The sequence below is a fragment of the Hyperolius riggenbachi genome, chromosome 5 (assembly GCF_040937935.1).
Source record: "Hyperolius riggenbachi isolate aHypRig1 chromosome 5, aHypRig1.pri, whole genome shotgun sequence".
NCBI lineage: Eukaryota > Metazoa > Chordata > Amphibia > Anura > Hyperoliidae > Hyperolius > Hyperolius riggenbachi.
The window spans coordinates 34872912-34898717 of NC_090650.1; the positions used below are offsets into that span (position 1 = coordinate 34872912).

Here is a 25806-nt window from a genome sequence, read left to right on the forward strand (position 1 = left end):
GGCCATGCAGTGATGTGTGGTGGCCTTGCAGTCATGTGACGATTGGTGGCCTTGCAGTCATGTGACGATTGGTGGCCATGCAGTCATGTGATGATTGGTGGCCTTGCAGTCATGGGATGTGTGGTGGCCATGCAGTCATGTGACGATTGGTGGCCATGCAGTCATGTGACGATTGGTGGCCTTGCAGTCATGTGACGATTGGTGGCCATGCAGTCATGTGACGTTTGGTGACCACGCAGTCATGATGTTTGATGGTCATACAGTCATGTGAGGTTAGGTGGCCATGCAGTCATGTGACGATTGGTGGCCGTGCAGTCATGTGAGGTTAGGTGGCCATGCAGTCATGTGACGATTGGTGGCCATGCAGTCATGTGACGATTGGTGGCCTTGCAGTCATGTGATGTTTGGTGGCCATGCAGTCATGTGACGATTGGTGGCCATGCAGTCATGTGACGATTGGTGGCCGTGCAGTCATGTGACGATTGGTGGCCTTGCAGTCATGTGACGATTGGTGGCCATGCAGTCATGTGACGATTGGTGGCCGTGCAGTCATGTGACGTTTGGTGACCACGCAGTCATGATGTTTGATGGTCATACAGTCATGTGAGGTTAGGTGGCCATGCAGTGATGTGTGGTGGCAATGCAGTCATGTGACGTTTGGTGGCCACGCAGTCATGTGACGTTTGGTGGACATGTAGTTATATGACATGTGGTAGCCTTGCAGTCATGTGACGATTGGTGGCCATGCAGTCATGTGACGTTTGGTGGCCATGCAGTCATGTGACGATTGGTGGCCTTGCAGTCATGTGATGTTTGGTGACCACGCAGTCATGATGTTTGATGGTCATACAGTCATGTGAGGTTAGGTGGCCATGCAGTGACGTTTGGTGGCCATGCAGTCATGTGACGATTGGTGGCCTTGCAGTCATGTGATGTTTGGTGACCACGCAGTCATGATGTTTGATGGTCATACAGTCATGTGAGGTTAGGTGGCCATGCAGTGATGTGTGGTGGCAATGCAGTCATGTGACGTTTGGTGGCCACGCAGTCATGTGATGTTTGGTGGACATGTAGTTATATGACATGTGGTAGCCTTGCAGTCATGTGACGATTGGTGGCCATGCAGTCATGTGATGTTGGTCATGTTGAGTTTGGTGGTTATACAGTCATATGAGGTTAGGTGGCCACGCAGTCATGTGATGTTTGGTGACGACACTTGCTATTATTAGTTCTCCACCTGTTTCTGGGAGAGAAAGCATGATTTATGTAGGAAATAATGTTGTTGGTTTTAGAAAGGTAAATGTTTGTTCAGGCAGTGAGTTATCATTAGTATGGATGTGTCAGGCGGGGTGCTGTGAACACGCTGGCCTCCTGTGAGTGCAGCGCTGCTATCTGCCCAGACTCGGGTCTGTCTGCTCATTATACTGCTGGATGTCATAAGATCTGGCTGCAGAATTCTGGGTTCTGGACTTATATGGCTGTTGTGAGTCCTGTTCACCCTCCAGCCCATAGGGGGCACCAAGAAGAGGCCACGCTACCTTATCCTCTGCTGCATTCTCTTCCTGCAATTTATTTTAGACATTTTTTACCATTTAAAGGGTAAGTGCACTTCATAAAATTTCTTAAAATAGTGGACTTCTAATATAGTGCACCTGCATTATTTATTGTGCCATTTATGTATATGTTATGGCCAAAACCAGAAATCGGCCAAAGTGGGAAGTGGCCGGCCATTTCTAGAACTGGCCGATTTGAAGTCGGCCAAAGTCCAAAATGCTGGGAATTTCTGACATTGGCCGGCCAGTTTGCAAAATGGCCAAAGTCCAAAATATGCAATTTCCAGAACATTCCAAGTCCTGTCCATCAGCATGAAAGGCACTCAGAACTACCTCTCTCCTCTGAAAGATAGGATAATAGATAGCATAATAACCTATAAAGAAAAATACTTCTTTACAGCTGATACAAATCCTGCATTAAATCTGCAGTTTGTATACCTTCTGCTTTCATGGAAGCAGACATGTTAACATTCCTTGTTTACCATTTAGCTGCTCTGCCGTGGCAGAGGAGATTCCAGAGCTGATTCAGCTTAGAAATCAAATTACATTGGTATTTAGTCACAGATTAGTGGGAAATAGACGGGCTACACTCTCTAAATACATACTGGGTGCATTCTCTGTATTGGCCTAGTATAATGCATGCAGGGCTATGTCTGGTGCGTGGAGGTCCAGCTGGTGAGCTCAGCAGCGAGAAGGGAGCAGACCGGGAGGCAGCAGGCATGTAGCAATGGAAGCCTGCTGCATGTGGGTGGCTAACCTTTGTTGGAGAAGGTCTCAGCACAGCGGCAGTCTGGCAGCAGCGGCGGCGATGAATGGGTCCGGGGGCATGTTCTTCCATGGCTGAAATGTTGGTGCAGCATGCGGGCGGCCAAGTCTCGCATCATCAGCGGCGGTGGTCTCAGCCACGTGGTTCGACCGCATCGATGCAGAGCTCAGCGGTTGGTGGTGTGCCCGGTCCCCGGCGGCAGAGGATGCGACCCAGTATGATCCAGTGGCGGGGAACAGCCGGGGAGAAAAGGCAAGGAGCAGTAAGACAGAAGGCAACAGGGATATCGGGAATTGGCCACCAACATCTAGATAGAATGCGTTCTGGCCGGCCAAAGTCCACAAAAAGTCCCCGTTTCGCACACTGGCCACTTCAGCCGGCCATTTCTAGCTTTGACCGGCCAGAACCCGAAGTGGCCAGACTTCGGGTTCTGGCCGTAACATATATAAAAGACAAAATCATACCTCATTGGGAATGAGGGCTCCCTATGGAAGGAAGCAAGGGGGGCCCTGGCCATGTAGTAGTGGGCTGCTGCATACGGAGGAGGGACCAGAATATGCACTGGAGAGTTGGACATGGATGGGGGGGGGGAGGGGCATACATGTAATTTAGGGAAGCTGCTGTATAAGGAAAGGGGGTGTGGGAAGAGAGTTGGCACAAATCAACTGGGTAAATGTATGCCCCTGGCCTGCCTTTATGTATAAGTTTCCCAACAAATTAAATCAGTCCTCATCCCCCTGTCGCTTTAATGTTCATGCAGCGTGGCTTAAAGAGAAACCGTAACCAAGAACTGAACTTCATCAGTAGGTGATACCCCCTTTCCCATGAGAAATCTATTCCTTTTCTCAAACGGATCACCAGGGGGGGTCTGTATGGTAGATTTTGTGTTGAAACCCCTCCCACGGGGAGCCTTGTTGCATTGTGGGAAATAACAGCTGTTTACAGCTGTTTCCAACTGCCAAAAAAGCAAGCAACGGCTCCTTCTGCTGACATCACCTGCCAGCAGTAAAAATGTCACCATGTGATAAATGTCAGAATGTAAATCAGGGAGAGGAAAGATTTTACAATGCGCAAACACTGGCTAACTCATTTATACATAATTATTGTAAAAATGAAGCACTTTATTACATTATTTTCACTGGAGTTCCTCTGTAAGAGGAACTGTAACCAAGAATTGAACTTCATCCCAATCAGTAGCTGATACCCCCTTTCCCATGAGAAACCTTTTCTTGAATAGATCCTCAAGGGGGGTGGGGGAAAGGGGGCTGTATGGCTGATGTTGTGGTGAAACCCCTCCCCCAGTGTGATGTCATGACCATGGTCCTGACAGTTTGCTGTCTGTGAACCTCGTTGCATTGTGGGAAATAGCAGCTGTTTCCAACTGCCAAGCATATGAAATAATTACATGGTGAATATCAATAATTTTGTGATCTCTGTTTTATATTTTAACTTCTCACTTTGCAGTGTTTTGATTTATTATTTTCCCCTTTTTGCTAAAGTTCCTTCATAGAGTTGTTACCAGTGTTTATACATTACTGTACATCATTCACTACCTATTTTAAAGAGGATCTGTCAGCTATACTATCTCAGGAAAAAAAAAACCACATATATAAGTAGATAAATACTTGCTCTACTTACATAACATCTGTATTGCACTGTCCACGTTATGATTCCTGTGAATTTTATAAAGGAAAAGTAGAGAATCCTATTCTAGACAGTTTCCATATTTACTGTGGCTATTTTGAAGCTGGTCGTGATGTAATATCCGCCCTTAGTCTCCTCTGCCTGATTTGCACGCCCTTCACTATAGAAAGTGCATTGTTTCAGCATGAGAAATTTTGGCCAATCAGAGAGGAACAGAGGTGTGGGAGGGAAAACAGGAGGGAAAGAGGCTTCAGCCAATCAGGCTGCATTAGTTAAGTCTGAGGGGAAGTACAGAAGCCAAAAAAGGACAACCCAGCATGCCCTGCAACTTCTCTTTTGTGTACCAAATTTTCTGTGTACCAAATAAGTCATGTAAACTGGGGAATGATAATTTATCAACAAGAAAAGTAATAGTAATTTTAACTTTTAGATTGCCTGATTAGCATCCTTATTACTTGTGTACCAGATAAAAATAAAGAATTGATTTTTTATTACATGCCCGACAGTTACTCTTTAAGTCTGCCACTCAGCTGCACACACTTATGTTATCTGTTCTGTTATCAGCTACAATCTGGTGCCTAAGTGCAATGCATGCCACCCCTTCACAATCACTTCCTGGGATTTAGGGGAAATGTTATGTGAAAAAACGAATAGACTATTTCTGCTGTTTTCCATCTGTACGGTTTCCCAAAAGTGACAGCACTTCTGCTCTTTTTTTCTTTTTTTTTTTTAGATTTTCCAACTCCACTCGTTAGTTTTTCCTCCCTATTGCCACAGCTTACCATCCCTTCTAGAACAAGCATCACTAAACAGGACTTCAGCACTTTGTAAACCCTTCAAAGGGAGCAAGAGATTCAATTTGCTGCTTCTAGCCATAGTATCCATATCTTATCCAAAATAGAAGCGCTCTGTTATTTGCATGCTGAGATAAGCTTGTTACTGTAGTAAGCCGTGAAGCACTGTTAAAATTGTGGGAAATGTCACGGAAAGTCAACCAAATCCTCTGTTTCAGGCCTATAACCAGATGGTAGCGATGGGTGCTGAGAGTGCGAAGTTCCGGCAGATGTATGAGGAGCGGGTGGAGGAGATGAGGCAGGAGCTGGTGCGGCAGGAGCAGGAGTACCAGCAGGCGGCCGAGGCTCTCAGACTGGCACACGCAGCACAGCTGGAGAGGCAGGTGTATGACCAGGAGCAGCTCCTCTCTGAAGTGCACCAGCTCAGAGCACAGCTGGCACAGGTAAGCTGCTGTTACTGGCATAGCGGTCTGCATTACCTAATGGCTGGAGCACACTTTGCACACTTTTGTGTATTTTTCAGCAATGTGTATTACAGGGCTGTGGAGTCAGTACAAAAATCATCCGACTCAGACTCCTCAGTTTATAAAAGCACCGACTCCAACCCAAAATTGCTCCGACTCCTCGACTCCGACTCCTTACCGTAGTCTCATTTTTACAAAGGCTATGGATTTGCTTCAAAGTCATCTGACTCCGACTCCTCAGTTTTTTGAAACCACCGACTCCCTGTACCCAAAATTGCTCCGACTCCGATTCCTCGACTCCGACTCCACAGCCCTGGTGTATCAGTCGGTCATTAACTTTTATTTGTTGCTGAAAAATACACAGAAGCCTGCAAGTGGGCTAATGGTGGTAGGAGGGCTTTTCTGTGGTTTGCTATCTTTCTACTCTTCTGTGCACCCCTTTTGTTTTCTTTTTTTGTGTTTTCTGTACAGAAAAAAACAAACAAAACATGACTGTCATTTAAAGAACCAGTGTACTTATTTATTATGTATTTATTATAAGTATTTATATATCGCTGACATATTATGCAGCGCTGTACAGAGTATATATTGGGCTTGATTCACAAAAGAGTGCTAACTGTTAGCACGGCTGTTTTTGCGCGAATGTTCACGTTTTCGCACGTTCCAGAATTTTCACGCGCAATTAAACGGTTTTGCGCGCAAATGAGAATTTCCGCGCGGAATCGTTATTGTTTTCGCACGAAAATTCGCGTTTGTGCGCGAAAACAATAACGATTTTGTGTTTGCACACGAAAATGTTTAATTGCGCATGAAAATTCACGATCGCGCGCAAACGCCAACATTCGTGTGAAAACGGACGTGCTAACAGTTAGCACTATTTTGTGAATCAAGGCCATTGTCTTGTCACTGACTGTCCCTCAGAAGGGCCCACACTTTTTGGTAAGTGTGCTTAACCACTTGAGGACCACAGTGTTCACACCCCCTAAAGACCAGGCCATTTTTAGTTAAATAGGCCACTGCAGCTTTAAGGCCAAGCTGCAGGGCCGTAAAACTCACAGGTGATTTCCCCCCCTTCACTTTTCTCCCCACCAACAGAGATCTCTGTTGGTGGGGTCTCATCGCTCCCCCAATGTTTGCTTGTTTGTTTTTTATTAATATTTATTTGTATTCTTTTTAAATAAAATTACGTTTTTATTTTTTTTTATTTTTTTTACTTCCCTTTCTCCCTTCCTCCCCTGGCCAGCCTATCAGCGCAATCGGCTGTGATAGGCTTCAGCCTGTTCCAGCAGATCCCTTCCCTGTGTCCCCAGTACAGCGCTGCTGTAATTAGGTAATTAGACAACGTTTTCGTCGTCTAACAGTCTCCCGAGCGGCAATCTGAAGGCGGAGCTGAGCTCCGCTTTCCAGGCAGGAGAATCTCCTGGTAGCCCCATAAACGTCCGTTCACGCCAATCGGCGTGGAGCGGTCCTGGGTCTGCCGCACTGCTCACGCCAATTGCGTGGAGCAGTCGGCAAGTAGTTAAAGCAAACATGAACTGACCTAAAAAAAAAAAGTGAAGGGGCCCATACAATTTCAGCCATTGATCGTAAATCGATTCTATCAAATCAGCTGATCGATCGATTTGTGGCCGATTTCGATCGATTTGATCTGACTGGGTGGAAAGTCTAGGTTGATCTGCTGCTGGCAGCAGATCGATGGCCCATAGAGTTGCATTGGATCTAATAGTCCAATAATGCATTTACATCTATTCTGAAATCTATTGGAAATCAGTTCCTAGTGTGTGGCACACATCAGATAGATTCCTGTCAGATTGGACTTGGCAGGCATCTGACAGAAATCTTATCTGATGGTCGAATCTAATGAAAATCTATAAGTGTACGGCCACCTGTAAAGAAGCACCCTCATGTATTTTACCAAATATATCAGTGGGGACATTAGAGAAAACGCCTACCCTGCTCTCTGTTTTATCCTTCACTGCTCAGCCTGCTTGTTACCAGCCCTGATAAAATCCCCCACTGAGCATTCAGTCTGGCTTTGCTCAGGAATCATTACAGCTGAGTCATTATAGCAGAGCCACAAGGGGACATCAGAGAAGACAGACTGGGCTATAATAATTCCTGAGCAAAGCCAGACTGAATGTTCAGTCGGGGATTTTATCAGGGCTGATAAGAAGCAAGCTGAACACTTAAAAATGAAACAGAGAGCAGGGTAGGTGTTTTCTCTAATGTCCCCACTGATATATATGGAAAAATACATGAGGGTGCTTCATCTTTGGTTCACTTTAGGGTGCCCATACATCTAACGATGATGGGCTGATCGACCAAGAGACAGATCTTTCTCTGATCAAATCAGATTAGAGAGATCTGTTGCCTGCCTATACACCGCATGCCGATTCCTGATTGATTTCAGCATAAAATCTCTTGGGAATCGGCCTCACTGCACTGACTATTCTGCCCGCTTCCCTGGCCGCACCCAGAGGTGTCACGGCAGGTGGACAGGTGAAATTTACAATGCACGGGCGCCGGGTGGGGACATTTACATTTGTGAGGGCGGCAGCTGGGGGTCCATCGTTGCAACATGGCACGCCATTACAGCCATGCATTCCATCAACCACGTCAGATCGAGCATTTGTAGCTTGCTTGATCGCTGCATTTGACTGATTTTGGCCCTAAATTAGCAGAATAATCGATTGTGCATGTTTGTTGCTATACTGATTTTCATCCGATTTGATGTAATTATTGATTTCTTTGATCATTTTTTTGGTGTATTTTGCATCAAACATTGTGCCTGCAACATGATTTCAAGCAACCCCCTCCTCCCCCCCCCAAAAAAAAAAAGAAAGATAAATTATACCAGATTGTAGATGACTTTTAATGGCATGATACAGTGGCTTGCATAAGTATTCGGCCCCCTTGCAGTTTTCCACATTTTGTCACATTACTGCCACAAACATGAATCAATTGTATTGGAATTCCACGTGAAAGACCAATACAAAGTGGTGTACACGTGAGAAGTGGAACAAAACTCATACATGATTCCAAACATTTTTAACAAATCAATAACTGCAAAGTGGGGTGTGCGTAATTAGTCAGCCCCCTGAGTCAATACTTTGTAGAACCACCTTTTGCTGCAATTACAGCTGCCAGTCTTTTAGGGTATGTCTCTACCAGCTTTGCACATCTAGAGACTGAAATCCTTGCCCATTCTTCCTTGCAAAACAGCTCCAGCTCAGTCAGATTAGATGGACAGCGTTTGTGAACAGCAGTTTTCTGATCTTGCCACAGATTCTCGATTGGATTTAGATCTGGACTTTGACTGGGCCATTTTACCAAATGGATATGTTTTGTTTTAAACCATTCCATTGTTGCCCTGGCTTTATGTTTAGGGTTGTTGTCCTGCTGGAACATGGACCTCCGCCCCAGTCTCAAGTCTTTTGCAGACTCCAAGAGGTCTCTTCCAAGATTGCCCTGTATTTGACTCCATCCATCTTCCCATCAACTTTGACCAGCTTCCCTGTCCCTGCTGAAGAGAAGCAACCCCAGAGCATGATGCTGCCACCACCATATTTGACAATTGGGATGGTGTGTTCAGAGTGATGTGAAGTGTTCGTTTTTTGCCACACATAGCGTTTTGCATTTTGGCCAAAAAGTTAAATTTTGGTCTCATCCGACCAGAGCACCTTCTTCCACATGTTTGCTGTGTCCCCCACACAGCTTGTGGCAAACTGCAAACGGGACTTCTTATGCTTTTCTTCAATGGCTTTCTTCTTGCCACTCTTCCATAAAGGCCAACTTTGTACAGTGCATGACTAATAGTTGTCCTATGGACAGATTCCCCCACCTGAGCTGTGGATCTCTACAGCTCGTCCAGAGTCACCATGGGCCTCTTGACTGCATTTCTGATCAGCGCTCTCCTTGTTCGGCCTCTGAGTTTAGGTGGATGGCCTTGTCTTAATAGGTGTACAGTTGTGCCATACTCCTTTCATTTTTGAATGATTGCTTGAAAAGTTCTCCGTGGGATGTTCAAGGCTTTGGAAATCTTTTTGTAGCTTAAACCTGCTTTAAATTTCTCAATAACTTTATCCCTGACGGTCTTGTGTGTTCCTTGGACTTCATGGTGTTGTTGCTCCCAATATTCTCTTATACAACCTCTGAGGCCATCACAGAGCAGCTGTGTTTGTACTGACATTAGATTAATCACAGGTGCACTCTATTTAGTCATTAGCACTCATCAGGCAATGTCTATGGGCATCTGACTGCACTCAGACCAAAGGGGGCTGAATTATTACACTTTGCAGTTATTGATCTGTAAAAAATGTTTGGAATAATGTACGATTTTCGTTCCACTTCTCACACGTACACCACTTTGTATTGGTCTTTCATGTGGAATTCCAATAAAATTGATTCATGTTTGTGGCAGTAATGTGACAAAATGTGGAGAACTTTAAGGGGGCCGAATACTTTTGCATCCCACTGTAAATCCCCCAGTGTCTTGTATAGCGTTGATAAATGTTACATAGATTTTTTTTTCGGAATAATTTGGAGTAAAGGTGCCCATTCCCATTCAATTCCTTGCAGATTTGATTCATATGCTGGGAATGAATCCCCCAAAATCTCAGATCGATTGTTTTTGTCTAAACATATCGGACAGGATGGAAAATGTAAAACAATTTGGAGTGGGGTAAGAGCATTGGCAGATTGATGGCCCATAGCTTCGCACTGCATGGAACTGTGCAACTCTGCAGTTCGATCAGTAGATTCCCTCCTGGAATCTGTTGGAAATTGATGTGCAGTGTATGGTAGGAATCCATTCCTTCTGAATCGATTTTTTTTTCCAGAAATGATTCTGTTGTTTTGGAACATTGGGTGGAAATCTATAAAGGTGGCCATAGATCTAACGACGATGGGCAGATTCGACCAAGAGACAAACCTCTCTCTAATCTAATCTGATTAGAGAGATCTGTCAGCTGCCCATACTCCGCAGGCCGATTACCGATCATTTTCAGCATGAAATCTCTCAGGAATTGGCTGAGTGCGCTGCATCCGTGACTGCCCCCCTAGTGCAGAAATGTGCCCCCCCATGTGTGCATTTATGCCTTACCTGTCCATTGCCACCCTCCGTCCGGTGCCCACCTGTCTCCGGTATCCCACTGCTCTGTTAGTGCTAAGTGTGTGATGTCACACGCTAGGGGGCAGCGCCGGGGGTGTTGTCGCTCGTCCCGATATTGCTCGCCGCTACCTCCGCGCACCCAAACGACCACGGTGGCCTGACATCTTGCAGCATGTCCGATCGATACATGCAACCAATTCCTGCCTGAAATCGGTTGTATCTTTGATAGGGCATGCTCTTGGCAGGACTGATTTTCATCCAATTCGATAATAATTATCGAATCTGATGGTCGATCAGCCACCAGGTTGAGAGGTGTTTGGACACCTTAAAGGGGAACTGAAGAGAGAGGTATATGGAGGCTGCCATGTTTATTTCGTTTTAAGCAATACCAGTTGCCTGGCAGCCCTGCTGATCCTCTGCCTCTAATACTATTAGCCATAGCCCCTGAACAAGCATGCAGCAGATCAGGTGTTTCAGACTTTAGTCAGATCTGACAAGACTAGCTGCATGCTTGTTTCTGGTGTTATTCAGATACTACTGCAGAGAAATAGACCAGCAGGGCTGCCAGGCAACTGGCATTGATTAAAAGGAAATAAATATGGCAGCCCCGTATACCTCTTACTTCAGTTCCCCTTTAAGTATATGGCCAGCTTGACAGCATTATGAGTATGTGTTTAGCACACAAACAAATACTTACAAGGGTGTGTACAAAATGCGCTGCACCACAATGCACTGGTGCTGGGCTCTAAAAGATAAGCACCAGCATAATGACCTTTAAATCAATTTTTTATTACAGCTCATACAAAACCTGCAATAAATCTGCAGTGTGCCTACTTCCTGCTTTTATGGAAGCAGACAGATTAGTGGACTTGAACTCAGAACTCCTCTCTGCTCTTAAAAGATACGCAACCGCATAATAACCTTTAAACAAAAATCATTTCTTTATTACAGCGGATACAAATCCTGCAATAAATTGGCAGTGTGTCTACTTCTTGATTCATGGAAGCAAACCTATTGTTGACAGCCTGTGCTTTGAAATGGGCTTATCTGCTGTGGCAGTCAGCTGACACAGGGGAGAGATCAGATTACAACTTGTGATTAGACACAAATGAGGGGGAATTAGACAGGCTAAATTCTTTAAATACATACAGGGTTCATTTCTGTTTTCCTTCTGTCCTGTGCAAGAGTTCAGGTCCACTTTAACATCCTGTGTTTACAAATTAGCTGCTCTGCCGTAGAAGAGGAGATTCCTGAGCCGACACAGCTGAGAGATCAAATTACAATGGGGTGATTATTCACAGATGAGTGGGAATAAGTGAGGCTAATCTCTCTAAATACACACAGGGCTTATTTCTCTGTTTTCCCTTTTTTCCTGTGCAAGAGTTCAGGTCTACTTTAAGAAAAAAAAAATCCTTTTGAAACCTCAGGGCGATGCTTGTAGAATAGACATGCTGACCTCTGTCCTCTGCCTCTGTCATCGCTTGTAGATCAGACAGTCCCCTCCAGCCCTGTATCTCCTGCATTCATGCTCTGAAAAACAAGGGAGAGTAGACTGAGGATATTTCAGTGTTAACTTTCCAGGATATTAATTATTTATCAGGGAAGTGAAATGAGTGTAATTTGTTCAGAGCTCGTCGGTGATCAGCGAAAACCAGGCCACGGAGAGGGAGAAGATCCTGCTGGAAGAGCTGGAGTCCATGAAACAGACGTGTGGCGGAGTCACAAGCCGGCCACCGACCTGTAGCCTGCAGGACAGCAGCTCCCAGACACAGGTATGGTCATGTCCGTCCTGCATGATGCTGCTCCGCACACTAGCCTGACACTATTGACTTTTCCTGCCTGTATCAAGTTATAGCAGCTGATAGTGGGAGGGGGCGGAGCTCCCCCTGTTGATAGGACAGCTTGGCCTGCCGTCTTTGGTTACCGTAGCGTTGTCAGGAGTCGCCTGTCTCAGCCACTATAACAATGTCACAGCCTGCTAATGACATATTGTTTGGTGTTTACATGGAAGCCGCCGTGCCTGGAGCTTCTCTGTGCTGCTCCTGAGCGGGGAGGAGAGGGAGGGTGCTGCATTAAGCTGTCTCTCTTCAGCCTGAGACACCGGGGTGATTGCATGTCATCTTTTCTCATGCTGCGCCGGAATGACGGGATTCCTGTCCCTCTTGTCTTATTTACCTTTGCAAAAACTCACGCAGGATGAAGCCGCGGCTCAGCCGGACACGAGGGAACCAGGCGGGGAGAGCGGCCAGGGAGATGGAGAGAGGGGATTGGAGGAGAGCGAGGCCACCGTAGGCCACCCCAGCGGTGACAGGTAGGTGACATAAGGTGATGGTACTATGTCTATGCCTGTATGGTGCTCCTTTTCTTATCTGCAGAGGAATTCTGTTACTTCTGTAAAAGAACTGATTTTTGGAGAGCAGCGCTGTCATGTCTGCAGGTGCCGTTAACAGTACAATTTTTCCTGCAGATTTGATCTTTAGGACACAATTTGAACGATCAAAACGAATCATAAGGCGATTATCAATTGTTCCCATTAACGGAAGGATTTAAGAAGCTTTTATATTCCGATTCTATCATAAAATCCAATTTTCGAATTGATTATTTTTCCTCTTCTAATCGACCAAAGAATCGTTTCAAATCTATTTGCGCCACACACTATGCAGTTTTCAGTACAATTCGATCATAAAAATTGCATCGAAAGATCAATTGTACCATTAATGGGCACATTGCAAGAGAACACTCCTTCTAAAGTCACATTCCATATGCAGGTTTTTCTTTAGTTTTAAAATGTATTCCACTGATTTTTATTTTAATTCATTTGTGGTGTGCTTTATTTTTTTGTGAGGTGATTTCTTTTATTTTTATTTTTTTATTCTTTTGCGAGGTGCTTTATTTACTCATTTTTTTGCTGGGTGCTTTATTGCTGCCTGTGGCTGGGTTCCCATTGGATGTCTTAGGAATAGGAAATGGACAGCATTAAAATCTAGTCAGGGATTCCACTAATAAATTAACAAAAAAAAATGGTTAGTCTGTCAGTCGTTCAGAGATTCAACCACTTCCTGTCTGCAGAGGAAGTGATGGAAATAGTGAGTTGTCCCTCTTACCAAATTATCCCCCCCCCCCCCCCAAAAAAAAAAGAATAACCATTTTACCTCCAATTGATGTTTGGAGTGGGGAGAAAAGAGTCACTTTGGTAAAATATAGCTTTTTTTTTTCCGAAGTAGTAATGTTAAGGTGGCCATACATCTAGCGATTTGGCTGTGCGATTCGATCATTGTATAGAATTGAGAGGGAATCGAGTGTGTTCCAGAATCCCCAATCGATGAAAAGTGGCTGATTTCATGTCGACCAGCTTAGTCGATTAAGCAGGATGCAAGATATCTGTCAATCTCACAGGAATCAGCTACTGTTCACGTCATTTGATCGACTTCGCATCGACTCTTGCATCCAGAGCATGGAGACACAACATTGGTCAGGTCAAATGTGAAGGTGACTTGCATAGGATATCATGTATAGTGTGTGGGCCACTAGTCGATCGACTTTTGGTCAACCATACTGAAGTCAATTCCTTAATAAAGTTGATCGCTTTGTCGATTGAATCAGACTCGCTAGATGTATGGCTAACTTTACTCCATTAAAAAGCCTCTAGCAAATTAAAGGACAACTGTACTCAGGAGGAGGTGTCATCCCGGTAACAATACATTGTGTAAAGTATAGTAAATTCCTTCATATACTGCATATCAGTGTGAGAGCAGCACTACTCCATGCACAGTGTTTATGGCTCATACCACATGACTCAAACTGAAAATGAAAGGAGAAATCTGATTGGTTGCTGTGTAGAGTTTACCACAGTTCCATATACATAGCTCTATAAGAAAAACTTGTTTGTTTTATCATTATTATCATTTATTTGTACAGCACCAATCTAAAACCCATCCCTTTACACGATTGAAAATAGATTTGACAAGGGGAAGGAGATTTGACAAGGGGAAGCATCTTGCCAAGTGAACTTGCCATCTAAGTAGCAGAGGAGCATGAAAACTTTTATGTGAGAAATATTTTGTTCAGCGCAGAAGCCTCATTGTTGTACTTGCCCATTAAACACAGCACAAATGGTTATCAATCGCCGCCGGTGTGAAATAGTCCTTACAGGTACAGTAGTTTTATTGTGAGGGTGACAAATAATGTTTTTGTTTTTTTGAAATTCATTATATACAGAGTTTAATCCTGCCTTAAAGGAAGTCTTAAGTGTAAAAAAAAAAACAAAAACAACAAAAAACAATAACAGTTTAACTTACTTGGGGCTTCTTGTAGCCCCCTGCAGTCATCCTGTCCCTCCGAGAGCCTCCAGGCAGCAGCGGTGACCTCCTCAAAGCTGGCAGGCCACACGCCATCTCATCTCGTCCCCATGTATGGCAGTGTTCTGCGCTTGCGTAGTATGAGAAACTCACTACTGCGCATGTGCAGAACGCTCCCGGCAACAGGAACACGATCAGGATGCATGCAGCTCCTTGCGACAGGCCAGCTTTGAGGAGGTTGCTCCGGCTGACTGGAAAGATGACACGGGCACAGGAAGAAGCCCCAGGTAAGTTAAACATTTTTTTTCTTTTTTACACTTAGAATCCCTTTAAATACAAATGTTATTATTGGCTGACAGCAGGCAGTAGGACAATCTATGACAGGTGGAGTTATTAGAGAGTCAGATCACACCGGTCTGTGCCGCACCATCCCTTATCTGCAGCCTGCATCTGTCATGTCCGCCCCACGTGGAGGCTGTGTGTACATTTACAACAATTGTCTCTCTCCCTCCAGCTTTCACAAGCCTGAAATGTGATCTCCACATGCGTTTAGGCAGCATATATAATTTAATCGGTCACCACTTGAAGATGGACTACCTGTTGATGTTTATGTGACAGGTTTATTGTCAAACAGAGGCAAAGCAGTTTGGCGTAGTCGCAGCACCAGGAGTCATTCATTTCCGTGTGTAGATTTCCAGCTTTGGAGGTTAAAGGACAACTGAAGTGAGAGGTGCATGGAGGCTGCCATATTTATTTCCTTTTAAGCAATACCAGTTGCCTGGCTATCCTGCTGATCCTTTGCCTCTAATACTTTTAGCCATTAACCCTGAACAAGCATTCAGCAGATCGGGTGTTTCTGATATTGTCCGATCTGATGAGATTAGCTGCATGCTTGTTTCTGGTGAGATTCAGACTCTACTGCTGCCAAATGGATCAGCAGGGCTGCCAGGCAACTGGTATTGCTTAAAGGAGAGTCTGAAGCCCAAAAAAATACTTCTTTTTAAACACCACATTCCCACAGCAGAACAATGCCTTTATAACCCCCAAATCCCCGGGGCAAAATTCGGGGATAGCTTCCAGGTAGAGGCAGAGCTTTGTGCAGTAGCTATGCCTCTACTGGAGTCAATCTCCGCGGATTGCTGCCTCTCCCCGCCCCTCTGTCTTCTTTCACTGAGAGGGGCCGGGAGAGGCAGAAATCCGCAGAGATTGACATTAGCGGAGGCAGAACTACTACACAAAGCACTGAATCTACCAGGCAGCAAAATCCACAACCTGGAAAGTATAAATACATTGTTCTGCCACAGGAATGCAGCGTTTCAGCTATACTCATATTGCTTAAGATAAATGCGAAGTAAAAAGAAGTATTTTTGATGGCTAAGTTCAGACTTTCTTTTTTTTAAAAAAAAAGAAAATACTTATGGCAGCCTCCATATCTCTCTCATTTCAGTGGTCCTTTAAGTTGTGCCTTTTCTTGGCTCACTGTACAGATTTGCACTGACTGAATAATTTATGGGGTAAAGGAATATTATAAAAAAAAGCCGTTTTATTCATTATGTTGTTTTCAGTGCAGTTCCCCTTTAGGGCCCATTCACATGGTTGTCCCAGCCAGCAGCTTCTCGCTGTATATTACCCACTGCTTCTAATCGCCCTGGGGTTCACTGTGGTTTGTCATAGCATTCGCACACCAGAATGCACAGCAAGTGACCGTGAAGTGCACATTTGAGAATCAATCAGGTAGCATACCCAAGCATGCCAAGTCGCTGCCCAAGAGACCCTGCATGTGGCTATTTCTGACAGCATTCGGTTGCTAATACTCCCAATAAACGCAGAGTACAAGCAGTGTGAGCTAATGGGAACATTCCTCTATTCAGAAGTGTAACTGGCAGCAGGGGAAAACCCAGGATTTTCAAGGGGGGGGGGGGGATTCCTGAAAAGTCTCCCTCAGCCACGCACAATACAGTATAATAATATGGTAGGACATCACGCTGGGTACACCGAATGCAATTTCCCGTCCCACTGACAGGATCTGACAGTTATTTCCTAAATGTCCGATCTGCTCCCGATTGACAACAGGATCGATCAGGAGCAGTTTGGATACAGATAATAATGAGGACAGCCGACATTGCTAATGAAGGGGAGAGTGAAGCATTCACACAACAGGGCACAGGGCTATGCTCATTCCTGACTCTGTTATGTTCCCCAGTGCTGCTCCAGGCTCTGTACACACACTGCTGCTCCAGGCTCTGTACACACACTGCTGCTCCAGGCTCTGTACACACGCTGCTGCTCCAGGCTCTGTACACACGCTGCTGCTCCATGCTCTGTACATACGCTGCTGCTGCTCCATGCTCTGTACACACGCTGCTACTCCATGCTCTGTACACACGCTGCTGCTCCATGCTCTGTACACACGCTGCTGCTCCATGCTCTGTACACACGCTGCTGCTCCATCCAAAGTCATCTGTAGCAGGGAAAGAAAGGGGGCAGTGCTGTGAGCTGCAGGATGTCTGCAGATATTCTGGTGTCTCAACTTGTGCCTGTCCCCAGACAGTGCACCGGCCCTGGTCTGAGGGGGGATTCTGGGCATCTGTAATCCCCCTCAGTGGTTGCCTATGACTAGCAGCAAGTGACTGTTTGTCTAGATCAGGCTACAGCACAGTTGTATAATGGGGTCATGATTAACAATCTCACCTTGTTCGCCAGAGTCTGAGGTCGAATCTCAGACTGGGATCTTGGATTGGCTTCCACCAAATTAGGCTATACACCTGTCACCAGATCAATCAGATCTCTGATCAGGTAGGAATCTATTGCCTGCTCACATACTGCAGACAGATCTAGTGTCTGGCATCACTGCAAGTGCCTGTACCACGTGACACTGGCCCATGAAGTGACGTCAGTAGGGCTGTGGACTGGGAGGCTGGGCCTGTGAGTGGTAGAATGTTAATTGCGGGACTGGACCTGGGATAAGAAAGGTGTAGAGTGGGAGGCTGGATCTGTCATGGTCAGAGGGGAATTGATTGGTTGGCAGGGTCTGTGATTGAAAGCATAGTGTAAATTGGAAGGCTGGGTCCAATGCAGCATGAGGAATGGAAATCTGTATATGTAGTTGGTGGCCTGGTATGTGGTTGGCATATGCCGTGCAGTGTTAAGCTGTGCCTGTGCTGGGCAGCAGCATATGTAGTTGGTGGCTTGGTCTGTGCTGGGCAGCAACATATGTAGTTGATGGCCTGGTCTGTGGTGCAGTGTTAGGCTACAGCATACCTAGTTGCTGGCCTTTTCTGTGGCTGGCAGCATGCTGTGCAGTGTTAGGCTGTGCCTGCGCTGGGCAGCAGATTACTGTATGTAGTTGGTGGCCTGGTCTGTGGCTGGCAGCATGCTGTGCAGTGTTAGGCTGTGCTGGGCAGCAGCATACTGTATGTAGTTGGTGGCCTGGTCTGTGGCTGGCAGCATGCTGTGCAGTGTTAGGCTGTGCTGGGCAGCAGCATACTGTATGTAGTTGGTGGCCTGGTCTGTGGCTGGCAGCATGCTGTGCAGTGTTAGGCTGTGCTGGGCAGCAGCATACTGTATGTAGTTGAACTTGGTGGCCTGGTCTGAGGCTGGCAGCATGCTGTGCAGTGTTAGGCTGTGCCTGCGCTGGGCAGCAGCATACTGTATATAGTTGGTGGCCTTGTTTGTGGCTGGAAGCATGCTGTGCAGTGTTAGGCTGTGCTGGGCAGCAGCATACTGTATGTAGTTGAACTTGGTGGCCTGGTCTGTGGCTGGCAGCATGCTATGCCTGCGCTGGGCAGCAGCATACTGTATGTAGTTGGTGGCCTGGTCTGTGGCTGGTAGCATGCTGTGCAGTTTTAGGCTGTGCCTGCGCTGAGCAGCAGCATACTGTATGTAGTTGGTGGCCTGGTCTGTGGCTGGTAGCATGCTGTGCAGTGTTAGGCTGTGCCTGTGCTTGGCAGCAGCATACTGTATGTATGTAGTTGGTGGCCTGGTCTGTGGCTGGCAGCATGCTGTGCCTGTGCTGGGCAGCAGCATACTGTATGTAGTTGGTGGCCTGGTCTGTGGCTGGAAGCATGCTGTGCCTTTGTTGGGCAGCATCATACTGTATGTAGTTGGTGGCCTGGTCTGTGGCTGGCAGCATGCTGTGCCTTTGTTGGGCAGCAGCATACTGTATGTAGTTGGTGGCCTGGTCTGTGGCTGGCAGCACGCTGTGCAGTGTTAGGCTGTGCCTGTGCTGGGCAGCAGCATACTGTATGTATGTAGTTGGTGGCCTGGTCTGTGGCTGGCAGCATGCTGTGCCTGTGCTGGGCAGCAGCATACTGTATGTAGTTGGTGGCCTGGTCTGTGGCTGGCAGCACGCTGTGCAGTGTTAGGCTGTGCCTGCGCTGGGCAGCAGCATATGTAGTTGGTGGCCTGGTCTGTGCTGGCAGCACGCTGTGCCTTGGGTGAGGGAAAGCCTTGTGACTGGCAACATCGATGAGCAAGTCTGTTTTCTGTAAGTATGACCAACAAACCTATTTACAGTTTACACTTCCCAATGAGATCATATCTATTGTAAAACATGCGTGCATGTACACAGTCACAACTCCAGTGTGGTCACCAATATGTGGGAGAAAATGGAGCTTCTTAGGCATTCCAACCAGGAGAACATAGCAACGTCATGCAAACATGTGTTCATATTGGGCATCATAGTGCTTCAAAAATGTCACAGCATTTTCAGAATAATGCCAACCCACCTCGTCACGGCTCCCTCCTTAGGACAGGTCCATTCATACCAGTATGCAAGCTGATCATTCATGCATACAACTTGAAAATGAGACCAGGAGCAACTGGCCGTTCTTAACCTTTAAATTAAGGGAACACACACCTATATGCATCAAACCAGTCATTCCAGGCACTATAGACTGTGTGTGCGCGTTCCCTTTATTTAAAGTGTCCCCGAGCCGATGTTCAGGTCAAAAAGTAAATACTTAAAGTGGATCCGAGATGAACTTTTACTCCTTGCATAATTGTGTGCCTTTCCTATTGTTTATAGGGCATTCCTCAAGCCAAATACTTTTTTTGTTTTATTACTCTAATTCCCTATAAACTAAACAAGCCACGTCCACAGGTTTTCAGAGAGCCAAGGCACTTCCAGACAGTAGCAAGCGCTCATGGGAGCTCTGTCTGGGCAGGATGATGGAGAGGTATTACTAGCCAGAGATTTCAGAGGCAGAGGGGAGGAGGGAGGATTAGATTTGTTTTGCTCAAGATACAGATAAGCGTGCCTCTGTGTAATGTTTACAAACAACATGGCTGCTGTCGTATCACAGGAAGAAATAATCATATTCTATTAAAGCCGTTTGCAGCTAGATTTGCTGTGTAAACTATCTAAACTTTAGATAAGATATATAGACAAGTTACTTGTTATAGTTAGTTTTTCATCTCGGATCCGCTTTAAGAAGAGGGAAGCCTCTAGATCCTAAAGAGGCTTTCCATTGCGTCCTCCAGTCCCCTGCCACCAAGCAACGACCCTCTGAAGATTACCAACAAGAGCTTTTTTCGGTAATCACATCGGGGCCACTCTCCTCTTCAGGCACAAGCGGCTCTGTGCTACTGCACAGACACAGCCGTGCTGCCAAGCACAGCCTAACACTGCAGCACGGCCACATTCATGCCAGAATAGGGGTGTGGCCCCCGTGTTAAGGAGGGTCCCGGGCAGCAGTGGGGGACCGGAGGACAATGTGGGAAGCTTCTGGAGGATTCAGAAACCAGTGCTGAGTTAAATTAAAAGTTTTATACATACCTGGGGCTTCTTCCAGCCCCATGCACATGGATCACTCCCACACCGCCGTCCTCAGCCTTCTGTATTGCCGGTACTGGGTCCTGTAACTTTGGCCAGTCGTGGCCAGTCTACGCAAAAGAGGTGCACCCTCTACGTATCTCTGGCAGCTACTGGAGAGATATGTAGATGGTGCACTTCTCTTGTGCAGACTGACTGCGACTAGAGGAAGTTACGGGACCCGGTACCAAAGAGGGAGAAGACTGAGGCCGGCGGCGTGGGAACGATCCGTGCGCATGGGGCTGGAGGAAGCCCCAGGTATGTATTTAACTCGACTATGGTACACTTTAAGTAATTATTTACTTTTTGACACACTGAAGCCTTGGGTTCTCTTTAACGCTTTCAGGACCGGAGTGGTCTGGCCCCTTAAAGAGACTCTGTAACAAAATCTTCAGCCTTATTTCTTCTATCCTATAAGTTCCTATACCTGTTCTAATGTGGTCTGTCTTACTGCAGCCTTTCCTATTTGCACAGTGGCTGTATTATCTCTGTTATGTAATCTAATCTTCTTTCCTTTGTCAGATTTGTCGGCTCAGGCTGGAATGTGCTGCTCTGCTTGTGATAGGAAGAAGTTATACACATCCTCTCTACGCCCCCTCCAGGCTCTGTATGAGCTTCTCTCAGCCTATCACATGCTGGTTAGCAGCCATGTTTTTTGTTTGTAAACACTGCGTAAAACTGGCAATTACAAGCCAGGATTGCAGCAGGGCGTGGCAGGAACAGCACAGAGGGGCCCAGGAGAACATAATTAATAGAATGGTATGCTTTTTATTGTAAGAATTTTAGAGTACAGATTCTCTTTAAGGACCAGAGCCGTCCTTTCCCTATTGTGCTGTGTGGTGAGGTTTTCCTGGATCAAGATGTTGAAGCTCTGCTGTCACTGGGACAGCAATGTGAGTAGATGCAGTGATGGAACAGGGGCGTGAACGTCAAGGACAGCGTGAGTGCGCGGCGGTGAATAGTTGGAATCCACGTCCTGTCAGAGCCGCACAGCCACCAGCAGGACGTAGATTCCAGAGGAAGGTAAGGTTAGTAGTTGAGCCCCCCCAATCACAGCTCTGGGCCTCCCTACATTTGCAGGGACTGCTCCCCTCTAGTTACGCCCCTGCATCTGTATATTGTACACTGGCCAGAGTGGTTCTTTACTCATTGATCAGTGTGAGAATATAAAGCAGTGGAGAATCCACGCTACAGGCTAAGGCAGTGGTTCTCAACCTTTTCAGCACATGTACCCCTTTGTGGGTCATCCCTAAACAAACGTACCCACTACCGAATATGGCGTCACGCGAAGCACGCCACGGCAAAAAAGTGGGTGTGGCTATCACATGATGTGGGTGGAGCCAAATACTAGTGAAATACAGGTAGTCCCTGGTTAACAAATGAGATAGGCAGGGACTGTGTCCATACTTAATTTTAAAAAAAGTTATTGCGAAATCTGTTGTTGCATATTTGTAGCAATTTTGGTAAAATCTGGTATCAGAGGTGACCGCTGACAGCGTATATCTGCAGAGGCATCAAGTCTGTTCCTCTTTTTGACTTTTGTGTCGCAGTATTTTGCAAACCCACATTCCCACATATATGTCGTCACAACAGGTAGAAGTTTACGAATAGCTGCATCTCCTACATCTGGAAAACTTTCTGATAAACTAGCCCAGAATGCTGACAGGGGGACCGTGTGAAATGTATCCTGGAGTGCAGTGCTACAAGATAGATCAATAACTTCCTCTTCTGCTTTTGCTTAGATGTATTTTGACCTTTTGAAAAAAGGGTTAGCTATCCACCTGTAGTTTTCAATGTCCATCATTGGAGGAAGATATTTCTGGAAAGAAACAGTCAGCAGTGTAATGTGATCAATGATTGCTGCCTGTATGTCCGAGTAGATGGGTATGTCCTTTTCCATTAAGAATGTGTTCATAGTCTCAAAGGTCTCAAATTTACCTTCTTCGGCTCTCCTTTTCCAAGCAACCATTTTTTCTTTGAAGGCAGATGTTTATACATGGGCAGTGAAAAGTGTGGTAATTTTACCCTGTAGTGCCAGATTAAGTGTCAGTGACGTAGTTACAAACCTCGGGCCCCCAATGCAGACTTTGGACCCCACCTCTACTTTAAATAGCCAGGAGCAAGACCGGATTTACAGTTTAGGAGCCTATAGGCACAGAATTTCTGGCGCCCTGAATCCCGTCCCTCAGCATAGGCCACACCCTCAGGTCACCCCCCTATCCCCATAAAGTGATTGTAACTCTTATGGCCTACCCCCCTTCCCCCTAAGGGCGCTTCTCCCAAGGAGCCCCTGGCCTGTGCAATACCTTCTCCCCCAACATCCCCCCCCCCCACTCTTTTATGCACACACAGTGGACAAACACACACTACTCCAGAAATAGGACCCTGCATTGCCTTGGCACCATCAGCACAAATGTCAATGCTCTTTTTCCAGTCCAGGCCGTAAATAGAGAAAAAATTGTCAACTTTTTCAAAGATATCAGCTCCCGTAGTTGTAGTTTTCAGATCATCACAGATCAAAATGTCTTCTAACATTTCTCCATTGTAAATGTAGTGAACGAACACCAATAGCTCTGCTCCTCTATTCCTTCGCCCCTCCCCCAGAAAAACTCATGCACACTTGCTGCAGTTAAATGGCCAAGCCCCCCCCCCCCCCCCCCCCCCCCCTGTAGCGCACGCTATGCCCCATACACAAGCACTCAAGCGGGAGATGTGTAGTAGCCCAGCTCTCTGATTGGCCCAAATGTTGCCTGTCACAACAGCGGCTCTGATTGGCCACGATGGTGGTGCAGGCCGGGTGCACGCGCTGCTGTGACAGACAGCTTTTGGGCCAATCAGAGAGCTGGGCTACTACATATTTCCTGCACGAGCACCTGTGAATGGGGCATAGGGGCGCTACGCCAGAGATTTAACAGCTGACTGGTATTATTCAATTGTAAACTGCGATGCAGCGGTTCTCTGCCATTTTGTCCGCGGCCTCTGGGGAACCCCGTGACAGGTACTGATGTACACCCAGGGGTCCGCGGACACCAGGTTGAGAACCACTGGGCTAAGGTATTCATTGAAAATCTGTTGTGAAAACTTTGCCTGTTGACAGTACAGTTCATCAGAGGTGTCCCTTTATTCTCCTTAGTCCAAAAACCCAAAGCCTATTCCAATGGCTAAGCTTCCCTGACTGACTTCAAAAAGTATTATTGGAGCAAGAAATGGCATTATGTAAATGTGCTTTTGATTTATAATCTGTAGGAAAAGCCTGAAGAGAGTGAACAATCGCCTGGTGAAGATCCTGCTGGAAATAGCCAAGACGACGGGGGCGGTGGAGGAGACCATCGGGAGGCATGTCGTGGGGCTACTGGACAAGTCAAGCCGGAGACCCTCCACATGTAAGGTGCTCCTCTGGAACCGGGAGCCAGAAGACCTGCAGGCCCCATCTGCTGCAGCGGCCACTGTCACCAGTAAGGCTTGTTCATTTTTTATAAAGTTGTGATTGTTTTTTCTCAGAGACAACCATTCTAAAGCTGGCCATACAGTCAATGTGGCCAACAGATTCCTTTCCGATTGTTATCTGATAATAGAAGGTTCTATCTGACCGGATCTCTCCACACACTGTACAGATTCTAGACTTTTGCCCCCTGAAGCAATACATTGTGAGGACCCCCCCTTCCTGTGTGTGAGTGCAAAGCTGGACCTGAGAGGAGAGACACAGACACATCAGGCTGTGCATTGCCGGCTCTGCACTGGCACTACTCTCACCTCCTTCTGTTTCCTTCCCTGCTGGCCTGCCCAGGATGCTGGGTATGTACTACACCCAGGCCCGGATTTACCTCACGGGAGCCTATAGGCACAGATCTCCTGGCACCCTAGACTCCGCCCTCCATGAACCTACAGATACCCACCGATCTTCACCGCAAGTGTGCTGGCTGTCCCAGCTGTCACTTCTCCCTTACTTCCCCTGCCCATCATAGGTAGCTACAGGTACCCCTTAGTATTAAGTAGCTAGAGGTTCCCCCAACTGAAGGGAGATCTGGAATACAGAGCAGGGTGAGTAACCTCTCAATTACACTCTCATCAGGACTTTGCATGGGGAAGGAGGGAGGGAGGCGCTCAGGGAGGGAGGGAAGCCGTCTTTCCATCATCAGGCGCCTATAGGCACGTGCCTACAGTGCCTTTATGGTAAATCCGGCCCTGACTACACCGGCGCCGCATCACTCACATGCTCAATTTGCCCACCACTGCACACCTCGGCTAGCTTTTAAGCTGTGTACACACTAGATGAAATACTGCCGAGGTGGCTGAGAACGACCGCCTCTGTCAAGAATCCAGCGTGTGTAAGGCAAAAGAAGTAAATATGTCAGCCGGGGTGGGGGGTCTTTGTGTGATGTCATGACCATGGTCCTGACAGTTTCCTGTCTGTGAACCTTGTTGCATTGTGGGAAATAATAGCTTTATCCAACTGCCATGCAAGCATTATCTCCCTGTGTGCATAGAACTCTCAGTAACGAACATTCTGTACAGATCACCTGGCAGGACTAAAGATGTCACCACCAGAGATCTATTTCAGAATGTAAATCAGGGAGAGGAAAGATTTTACAATGAGCAAACACTGACTAAATAATCTATAAATGAATATTGTAAAAAAAAAAAAAAAAGCAATTTTATTCATTGTCATTCTCCCTACAGTTCCTCTTTAACTAGCAGCACTGACCTCATTCACACTGGATCATTTTACTAGTGATTTCAGCAGCTTTTGGAATCGCCGGTGATCACTAACGTTTTGAAAAGCATTGCTGCAATGTAATGTGTATGGCAGTGTTCACACTTAGCGATCACCAGCGATTTGCAATTTGCTGAAATCACAAAAGTTCTGCATGCAGCATTTTGTAGCGATTTTGGAGCAATTACGTTTCACTGTTCTAGAATTGCAATACGCAGTCTCTCCAAAATCACTGTCCTGTACAGTGAAAAACCACTGGAAAATAGCTTTGCAAAACCCCTGTAATTTTACTAGCATTTTGTCATTCCCAGTGTGAACTAGGCCTTAAAGAGAAACCGTAACCTAGAATTAAACTTCATCCCAACCAGTAGCGGATACCCCCTTTCCCTTAAGAAATCTATTCCCTTTCACAAACAGACCACCAGGGGGCGCTTTATGGCTGATATTGTGGTGAAACCCCTCCCACAGGAAACTGAGCACCATGGTCCTGGCAGTTTCCTGTCTGTGAACCTCATTGAATTGTGGGAAATAGCTGTTTACAGCTGCTTCCAACTGCCAAAAAAGGCAGGCAGCATCTCCTTCCAGTGACATCACCTGCCAGTAGTAAAAATGTCACCATGTGATAATCGTCAGAATGTAAATCAGGGAGAG

At 46.3% G+C, this 25806-nt stretch overlaps 1 protein-coding gene across 11 annotated transcripts in view; it reads left to right on the forward strand.

Moving 5' to 3' along the window:
• Positions 1 to 25806, forward strand: part of AKAP9 (A-kinase anchoring protein 9) — a 411545-nt gene that overhangs the window by 179125 nt on the left and 206614 nt on the right. For all 11 annotated transcript variants that reach the window (XM_068235446.1, XM_068235447.1, XM_068235448.1 and 8 more), the window contains 4 exons: positions 4976 to 5200; positions 11960 to 12103; positions 12527 to 12642; positions 23688 to 23896. In XM_068235446.1, the coding sequence (XP_068091547.1) occupies positions 4976 to 5200; positions 11960 to 12103; positions 12527 to 12642; positions 23688 to 23896 (694 nt within the window). The remainder of the gene's footprint in view (positions 1 to 4975; positions 5201 to 11959; positions 12104 to 12526; positions 12643 to 23687; positions 23897 to 25806) is intronic.